Raw genomic sequence first — 10,000 nt, 5'->3', positions numbered from 1 at the left:
TTGCCTGATGAAGACCTAAGGGTTGAAACGTTGCGTATTTTCAATAAGTGAACCAGGAGATATCAGTGTGTAGATCTTTCCTCTCTTCAAACGTATGTACTCTGAGATCCAGCACCTGGCCTAGTAAGGTTGGATGTGCGCACAGCTCTTTTGCCTTTTGGCTGTCTATTTACCAATGTATGTGTTCGTGTGTGTGTGTGTGTGTGTGTGTTCATGTGTGTGTGTGTGTGTGTGTGTCCAGGCTGTGTTCGACTGCGTGGTGAACTCTCTGAAGAACGTCCTGAACATCCTCATCGTCTACATGCTCTTCATGTTCATCTTCGCTGTCATCGCCGTGCAGCTCTTCAAGGGCAAGTTCTTCTACTGCAGCGACGAGTCCAAGGGGCTGGAGAAGGACTGCAGGTACGCACACACACACACACTCACACACACACACACACACACAGAATAGGAACCCATTATCTCTCCCTACCCCCTCTCACCCCTTCTACACCCTCCTTAGTAGAACGACTTGAGGGAGGAAGAGAAAGAAGGCAATGTATGTTGGAAATGGAGAAGTTTGATTTTTTGGTGCAAGGTGTGCCTAGTGACACAACAGTAGGCCATTGACAGCTGATGTGGTCCCTTGCTCAGAAAGGATGTTTGAGGCACTGGTGAAAAGCCAGCGAGCAACTATACAGAAGGACATTGTACGAGAGAGAAGGTTCCAGTATGTGATAAAGAAAAGTGTATTTTTTTGCATTTCGTTTTACATGACATACATTTATGTGTTGCACTTTGTCTTGATGCTTTTAATATCTCATGTAAACCTTTGAATTGCCTTGCTGCAGAAATGTACTATGCAAATAAACTTGCCTTGCCTTATTGACCCATGGTGTGGAGAAGGATGTTCACTTCCTTTCCCCTGATGTTCAGCTGGTGTGAGTCGGTCTGTGCAGAACGTAGCTGAGCTGCCAGGGTCAAGGAATGCATATGTATGGACTGTCTTGTTTTCCTTGCTGGATTTCATTTAACAGGCACAATACACAATCCACACTCCTCTTCACCGGCCCCAATGTATCATGTAAAGCACTTTGGATTGCCTTGTTGCTGAAATGTGCTATACGAATAAACCCGCCTTGCCTTGCCTCCTGTCCCGTGTCCACCAGGGGTCAGTTCCTGGACTACGACCGCGACGACGTGGCAGCTCAGCCTCGGGAGTGGAAGAAGTACGACTTCCACTACGACAATGTGCTGTGGGCCTTCCTCACCCTCTTCACCGTCTCCACCGGCGAGGGATGGCCGCTGTAAGTCACACCCCAGGAAGCCCACGGCCCCCGGCCAATCACCCTCGCATGGTAACACCGGCCGGCCAATCACAGAGCCGCATGGAGTTAATTGACCCTATACTCTTCGTTATAGGGGAGGATCCTGTTCAACATCCTTTCAGGAGATTGAAGTGTCAGTGGGTGTGAGGAGAGATGTGTAGTACAGGTGGGAGAGGTGGTGATATTTATGGTCGGAGGCGGACTAGGGATGAGTGTTGAGAGGGAAAGTGTGACTCTCATCCCACCGCTGATTTATACAGAGAGACTCGCAGGGCTGCAAGAGGACTGGAGGAGGAGTCTCTCCTATTCTAGTCTCTAATTCATCACCATCATCATCTCTCTCTGTCTCTCTCTCTCTCTCTCTCTCTATCACACGCATGCACGCACACACGCACACACACACGCACACACGCACACACACACACACACACACACACAAACACACACACACACACCATCCACATCCTCCCCTTCCTTAAGGAAATCATTAAACCAAGTGCTGTCCATGGCTTGATACTTTTAGTGTACATGATATAATGCATGTAAAAACAGTTAAGAACCTCTTGGATTGACCCCTAAATCAAACAGTCTCCATCCACTGTGACCCAGTAACTAGGGATAGGAAATGAACTGATCCTTGTTATTATTCCGACATACATGTATGTATCTATATATCGTATAATTTATTTATTCATCTCTTTTTTGTTTATTTGAGCTTGACCAGCAACACTGGAAACATATTTTGCATGTAAAAAGATGACTTATGTACAGAAAAAAAAAAAGGTAAACTGTAAAGGTGTTTTATAATCCGATATGGGATGGGCCGACAGTAGGCATGGCACTTAAATAAATAAAAAATCATTCATTCATTCATTCATTCATTCATTCATTCATTCATTCATTTATTCATACAGTGTATTAATTTAAAATGAACATCAGATGTCAGAGATCTCATTATCAGAAATCAATCAGCTTTTTCCATTTGTCTTTGTCCATACACAGGATATTACTGTATACTGTGCTGCTCTGTGTAACGTTACTGTAAGGGCATTAGGCTCATGGGCCAGTGTATTGATCTCTCTGTCATGTTTGTTGGCTCATGGTTGTTTTTATTGTTATTTGTGGTGACTCTCTCCTCCCCAGGGTCCTAAAGCACTCTGTGGATGCCACGTATGAGGACAGGGGTCCGAGCCCCGGCTTCCGCATGGAGACCTCCATCTTCTACGTGGTCTACTTCGTGGTCTTTCCATTCTTCTTCGTCAACATCTTCGTGGCTCTGATCATCATCACCTTCCAGGAACAGGGAGACAAAGCCATGTCAGAGTGCAGCCTGGAGAAGAATGAGGTGCGGACACAAAGACACACACACACACACACACACACACACACACACACACACACACACACACACACACACACACAGCCATGTCAGAGTGCAGCCTGGAGAAGAATGAGGTGCGGACACAACGACACATACACACACACACACACACACACACACACACACACACACAGCCATGTCAGAGTGCAGCCTGGAGAAGAATGAGATCTGGAAGGATCTCTTGGTGTCTGGAAGGTCAGGGTTCACTTCTGCATCATCAGTAGATGCAGGGGTGGGGGTGCTGGGGGGGTCAGGGGGAACATGTCCCCCCCAATATTTGAGATCATTAAAATTGTCCCCCCCCCACCCCCCAATATTTATATAGGGGTAGTGCCATTCAAATGACCATACAGCCACGTAGGAAGATGTCCCCCACAAAAAAAATAGTCTTGTAATTTCAAAGTTGGATACAGATCAGGGTCACCAGCGTTTCCCCCTTAGCCTGAACACCTCGCCTCAGTGGGGCAGTGGGGACCACGTCATCCAGGACAGTCCGTACCGGACACCCAACGGAATGCGTGGCCTGACGGTTTTGGATGACGAAGCGGTGACATGGCTCCTGGAGGTGTACCCGGATATATAGCCCGGGTGACCCCCTCACCCAGGCTCGGGGCGGTAAAAGGATATCCCCTCGGCCCCGAGCCCCGAGAGGACAATAACAACTAACACAAACGAAGAAGAAGAAGTGGGGCTTTATCAGCCTTTACCTGCAGAAGGGTTCCTACTGCCAGCTCTTCTCAGCCACCGCCATCTTGAACTAGTCTCTGCTGTCATGGCTAATCTCCCTAATGGCTTCCTTCAGCTGCTTTGGTTCCAAATCAATGTTCTGTAAGAAATAGCGCTGATATTGCTGGGAATATTGCAGCCAACGTCAATGGGGATTCGGGAATAAGGCTGCATGCCATCCTTTGACACGCGCCTCGTCTGTCACATCCTGGTCTTTCTTCAGTCCGTGAGAGATGGATAGCCTGTCCTCCCACGGCTCCGTTGTTATAGATTTATTCTAATAATTAAGAAAAGAGCAGTCGAGAATGCCAGAACTTAGAGGTCTTGCTGTACAGGTTGACTGAGCTGAAGGATGAGGAGACACCCAGACATCTTCGCACAAACTTGCTGCACAGTCTCAAAGACATGTTACCGAACGGGCCTACCAGGCCCAGGCCCAGGGGCCCAAGAGCTCAGGGGGCCCTTTTTTGTCGCATAGTTAAAGGGCTTAGTCATTCATGTCAATAACAAGTCACAAGAAAGGAACGATCATGTTACTTTTTAAATGAGTGTTTATCTGTAATACTTTAGAGGGGCTGAATACTCCATGCAATATGGGCCCTTCAGCTGTTTTGGGCCCATAGTTGAGAAATCCAAAAAGCAAGTCCTCCCCACTAGGTCTCTCGAGTCAAAACCGAGCTGGGTAAAGTTTGTGAGATTTCTCTAATTATCTTCAAATTGGATTTGGATACCGTCTCATTGGGCAAATTCAAAAAGGCGATAAATGAAACGGGTGGAGGGGCCCTTTATGTGTCTGTGCCCAGGGGCCCATCATTTCATAATCCGGCTATGCACAGTCTCTCCCCTGCTGCCACTGTCAGGGGAAAGTCTTCCAGCAGGAATGTCCATAGCAGTCTAGTTATGATGCTGTTCAGGAAGCACCAGACCTTAAACCTTTACAGCAGCTGGTTGTTGTCAATTGCCTTTAGCCAGAGGTACAGTTTTCATCATTCCTAGAAATCCCAATCTAACAAGTCTTTACACAGAATCAACACACTAGATCAGTAGATCAGTAGTAGTTCTTTCTTTCTTTCTTTCTTTCTTTCTTTCTTTCTTTCTTTCTTTCTTTCTTTCTTTCTTTCTTTCTTTCTTTCTTTCTTTCTTTCTTTCTTTCTCTCTCGGTCTCTTTCTCCTTCACACTCTCTCTCCTCTCTCTCTCTCTCTCTCTCTCTCTCTCTCTGTCGCTGTCTTCCTCACATTCTCTCTCTTCTTCTCCCTCTCTCTCTTTCTCTTTCTCTCTCTGTCTCAGTCTCTCTTTCTCTCCCTCTTTTGTTCTCTCTGTCTCAGCATCACAGGGATTGAAGACCCTCTCTCTCTCTGGTGTCTGTACCTGCTGGCTGGCGATCAGAGAGCATCAATTATCTGTCTTATTTTGTGATAAAAAAATAAATACCCCCCCAGTCCCCATAAATACCCCCTCAGGCCCCATAAATAACCCCTCAGGCCCCATAAATAACCCCTCAGTTTCCATAAATACCCCCTCAGTCCCCATAAATACCCCCTCAGTCCCCATGAATACCCCCTCAGGCCCCATAAATACCCCCTCAGTCCCCATAAATACCCCCTCAGGCCCCATAAATACCCCCTCAGTCCCCATAAATACCCCGCCAGTCCCCATTCAGCAGTTGGCGGTGCTTGTGGGACATTTGCTCAGTCCCTACAGTGTATTTATTGTCACTTTTTTACCCTTTTCCTCTTCTTTTTGGCTTCTCTCTGCACTTTATTTTTATGTCACATCCAATTAGTGGGGCTGTTTTTAATGGAAGCGTTTGTCCAAACACAAGACTAATGTTGAGCTGCCCCCCACCTCTACCCTTCTGTTCTGCCTCCCAGAGGGCCTGTATAGACTTCGCCATCAACGCCAAGCCGCTGACTCGCTACATGCCAGAGAACAAGCAGTCGTTCCAGTACAGGATGTGGAAGTTCGTCGTGTCTCCGCCGTTCGAGTACTCCATCATGACCATGATCGCCCTCAACACGGTGGTGCTCATGATGAAGGTCAGTGAGTCCTCCTAGAGTCCAGGGGGCGCTGTTACCGCGGGGCCTAATCAGAGCAAGTCAAAGTCAGGTTTATTTGTCAAATACATCATACAGGTATGACGTGTAGTGAAATGTTCCTTCATCATTGATGAATGACTCATCGATAGGCTACGTTTTAAGAGTGACCTGTGTAAGAGTGACCTAAATCTATTGCTGGTATTGATTTGTTTAGGTTCGTCAGACCTTAGTTTAAGAAAATTGAGTACAATGTTTACTGTGGAATAGTATTCCATAGAAGGATATATTTCCCTTGCATATTCAATCTGTGAGCTGTGAGGAAATGTGCCCAAACTAAATACCTCAGCTTACCTTCACGCCTGTGTGCATTTGTTGAGTATAATTCTGTATATTTATATATAATTCTATATATTTGATTGTTATAACTTCTGCCCTTAGTTCCATGGAGCTTCAGACCTGTATGAATCCATGCTGAAGTACCTGAACATCGTGTTCACGGCTCTCTTCACGCTCGAGTGCATCCTCAAGATCATCGCCTTCGGACCGCTGGTGAGCCCCCATGCTTCAGCAGGACCGAGTAATGGACGCCGTGTTGTGGTAGTGAGCCTGGGCTAATGGACGCCGTGTTGTGGTAGTGAGCCTGGGCTAATGGACGCCGTGTTGTGGTAGTGAGCCTGGGCTAATGGACGCCGTGTTGTGGTAGTGAGCCTGGGCTAATGGACGCCGTGTTGTGGTAGTGAGCCTGGGATAATGGACGGCGTGTTGTGGTAGTGAGCCTGGGATAATGGACGCCGTGGTGTGGTAGTGAGTCTGGGCATCCTCTCATGCAGGGTTTTGAGCATTTTGGAACTCAACCTCAACAGCAGTTACATGTTTGATATCAAGCTGAGCTACAGTATATTGGAAAGACATTTTTGAGAATGTAAATACAATAGACACTAACAGTTTTGAGTGCCAGTGAAAGAGAGAATAAGACTGAGGCAGCAATCCAGAGAGACAGAGAGGGAGGGAGAGAGAGAGAGAGAGAGAGAGAGAGAGAGAGGGAGATTGAGAGGGATGGAGAAAGAGTGAGAGAGAGAGAGAGAGAGAGAGAGAGAGAGGGAGGGAGAGAGAGAGGGAGATTGAGAGGGATGGAGAAAGAGTGAGAGAGAGAGAGAGAGAGAGAGAGAGAGAGAGGGAGGGAGAGAGAGAGAGAGCAAGGGAGAGAGAGAGACAGCGAGGGAGAGAGAAACAGAGAGGGAGAGACAGAGAGGGAGAGAGGGAGCGAGTGGAGGAGAGAAGGAGGACTGGTAGATGTGATGGATGTGGAGCCTGGTGGTCAGGCAGGGTAGTGCGGGAAATCACGGGTGGGGGGCAGAGTGGGCGGGTGTGTGAGTCAGACTGACGTCAAAGCTTCGGATGGGGGGATGAAGGTACGCGGGAGGGGGGATAAATCTCCCAACCAGCGTGCCTCCCCCCCCACCCCCCCCCCCCGGTATGGCGTTTGATCTCTGTCTTGCTGCCCATTTACCAGCCTCATTTATTAAATGGCTTTCCTCACACTCCACTTACCTCCACCTGTTTAGCACTTAGCCCAGATGGCTCTCTCTCTTTCTCGCTCTCTCTCTCTCTCTCTCTCTCTGTCTCTCTCTCTCTCTCTCTCTCTGTCTCTCCCTCTCTCTCTCTCTCTCTCTCTCTCTCTCTCTCTCTCCCTCTCTCTTTCTCTCTTTCTCTCCCTCTCTCTCTCTCTCTCTCTCTCTCTCTGTTGTTTTAACCCCTTGGCTGCTGCCTCTCTCTCCACACGGCTCTCACACAGGTGGGAATTAAAAGGCCCGTGCCCGTCGAAACCTGACAGATAGCCTGACAGGAAACCATGTCACGGTTCAGTTCATGGATCCCTGGCTACAGTGTGTACCTCTGAGGTGGTGTGTGTGTGTGTGCGTGTGTCTGTGTTTGTGTGTGTGTGCGTGCGTGCGTGCGTGCGTGTCTGTGTGTGTGTGTGTGTGTGTGTGTGTGTCTGTGTGTGAGTGTGTGTGTGCGTGTGTGTAGAGTGAGAGAGCGTAATGGAGTTTTGAAATTTGAAATTCAAACCGACTAATTAAAAGCGCTGCATCCTTCGAGGAGCTTAAAAGACTTGCTCTGTAGAGCACATTCTGGGAGAGGAACATTTTAATGGTTTTCCCGTTCCAGTAAGTGGAGTAAAACCACTCTCCATCATTGTGCTCTCTCCTATTCATCTCCCTCTTTCTCTCCTCCCTCTTTCTCTCTCTTCTCTCTCTCCATTATCTTCACCTCTCTCCTATTCATCTCCCTCTCTCTCTCCCTCCCTCTGTCTCTCTCCTCTCTCTCTCCCTCCCTCTGTCTCTCTCTCTCTCCATTATCTTCACCTCTTTCCTATTCATATCCCTCTTTCCCTCCCCTCCCTCTCTTTCTCTCTCTCTCTCTCTCCCTCCCTCCCTCTCTCTCTCTCCCTCCCTCCCTCTGTCTCTCTGATTGCAGAATTACCTCAAGGCGGCCTGGAACGTGTTTGACTTTGTGACCGTACTGGGGAGCATCACCGACATCCTGGTCACGGAGATCAAGGTACAGTACCCAGCGCCGCCGCGGTCCTGACCACCTCGCGCGGACGGCCGCCGCAGCCGGGAGGTCGGCCCTGACCCCTACGGGCTCCCCTGCCGGGCCCTCAGAGACAAGAGCCGGCCCCTGTGGTTTTGAGAGGGGTGGGTTAATCAGCGAAAGCCCCCCCCCCCCCATGCCTTAGAGAGCTTATGGAAGAGCCACGCTGAGCTAGAGAGGGATCAGGAAAAGGACTTCGCACAGATTGCTTTTTAAGTGGCAGCGGAATGTTCTGGTGACTGTTGTGGCTTTGTGGGATTTTCTCTCCATGTGACTGTCAGTCTCTCTCCTCTCTCTCCTCGTCGTCTGTCTCGTGCGCTGTGTCGCCGTCCTCTGCTTGTCTCTGCTGGCACCTGCGCCCCCCCCGCTCTGCCTGGCTCCTCCCCCCCCCGGCTCCTGTCGCATTTTTCTGGGCGCCGCCAGACGGTAAGTGGCTTCTCTGGTTCGGTGCGGCTCGTGTCTGTTCCCCCGCGGCTGTCAGCGGCACTCACTCTGAGCCTACGGGTCCTGGCCTCACTTAACTCTCCGCCGAAAAACACATTGAATGTGTTCTAAAAGTCTTTCCAGATAGGGTCGCGCAGTAACGTTAGTAGCGCTCATCTTCTTCATTGGTTCCACAAATACAGTGTTTTTTTCCAAGAAGCTCTAGCGGCAGTGAGAGCTTCTGGGTACTCCGATTAATACAGTTACTACATTGACTGAGTCATAACTCAGTAATTAACCTACCGCATTAACCTACAGTAACACACACAGCAGGGTAGGAAAGTCTGTGTGCGCTGGCGTGTGCGTGCCTGTGTGTGTGTATGTGCGCGCGTATGTTTGTGTGCACATGTGTACTGTAGGTGTACTGTTTGTGCTTTGTTTTGAATGTGTGTGTGTGTGTGCGTGTGCGTGTGTGTGTGTGTGTGTGTGTGTGTGTGTGTGTGTGTGTGTGTGTGTGTGTGTGCGCGTGTGTGTGTGTGTCCTACAGGACAAGCTGATCAACCTGAGCTTCCTGAGGCTGTTCAGGGCGGCGCGTCTCATCAAGCTGCTGAGACAGGGATACACCATCCGCATCCTGCTCTGGACCTTCGTACAGTCCTTCAAGGTGAGGGCCGTTATGGGAGGGCCGTTATGAGAGGGCAGTTATGTGAGGGCAGTTATGAGAGGGCAGTTATGTGAGGGCAGTTATTTGAGGGTTGTTATGTGAGGGTTGTTATGTGAGGGCTGTTATGTGAGGGCTGTTATGTGAGGGCAGTTATGAGAGGGCTGTTATGTGAGGGCAGTTATGTAAGGGTAGTTATGTTAGGATTGTTATGTGAGGGCAGTTATGAGAGGGCTGTTATGTGAGGGCAGTTATGTAAGGGTAGTTATGTTAGGATTGTTATGTGAGGGCAGTAATGTAAGGGTAGTTATGTTAGGATTGTTATGTGAGGGCTGTTATGTGAGGGCTGTTACTGTATGTGAGGGCAGTTATGAGAGGGTTGTTATGTGAGGGCAGTTTTGTGAGGGCAGTTATGAGAGGGCTGTTATGGACCAAGATGTCATGTTAATAAATGACCTGTCGTTTACTGTGGGATAAAAGCAGTAAATGTCAAAAGAGTTACAGTACTACCAGTCTAAATGTCAGGACAGCAAGAGCTTTTAAGTCCAATGGAAAATTGATCGTTGTTCTTTAATTACACTGATTGTGTGTGTGTGTGTGTGTGTGTGTGTGTGTGTGTGTACCTTCCCTCGTTGGTTAATACGCAATTAAGTGATTCGATCCCACAGGTCATACTGGGCCATAAACAAAACCATTAAATCTCACAGGGCTAACTGGTATACTGTGTGTGTGTGTGTGTGTGTGTGTGTGTGTGTGTGTGTGTGTGTATGTATGTGTGTGTCTGTGTGTGTGTGTGTGTGTGTGTGTGTGTGTGTGTGTGTGTGTGTGTGTGTGTGTGTATGTAAATGGTAAATGGTAAATGGACTGCAC

General features: G+C 48.5%; 1 protein-coding gene across 1 annotated transcript in view; it reads left to right on the top strand.

Moving 5' to 3' along the window:
- Positions 1 to 10,000, top strand: part of cacna1bb (calcium channel, voltage-dependent, N type, alpha 1B subunit, b) — a gene marked incomplete at both ends in the record, with an annotated part of 153,210 nt that overhangs the window by 122,200 nt on the left and 21,010 nt on the right. Inside the window, 7 exons of the mRNA XM_084454778.1 lie at positions 242 to 402; positions 1,149 to 1,286; positions 2,451 to 2,652; positions 5,287 to 5,451; positions 5,890 to 6,000; positions 7,930 to 8,013; positions 9,017 to 9,133. Of these exons, the coding sequence (XP_084310904.1) occupies positions 242 to 402; positions 1,149 to 1,286; positions 2,451 to 2,652; positions 5,287 to 5,451; positions 5,890 to 6,000; positions 7,930 to 8,013; positions 9,017 to 9,133 (978 nt within the window). The remainder of the gene's footprint in view (positions 1 to 241; positions 403 to 1,148; positions 1,287 to 2,450; positions 2,653 to 5,286; positions 5,452 to 5,889; positions 6,001 to 7,929; positions 8,014 to 9,016; positions 9,134 to 10,000) is intronic.

This window comes from Borostomias antarcticus (assembly GCF_949987555.1).
Source record: "Borostomias antarcticus genome assembly, chromosome: 2".
NCBI lineage: Eukaryota > Metazoa > Chordata > Actinopteri > Stomiiformes > Stomiidae > Borostomias > Borostomias antarcticus.
The sequence above is the reverse complement of the archived record's forward strand: the minus strand, read 5'-3'. Positions and strand labels throughout refer to the sequence as shown.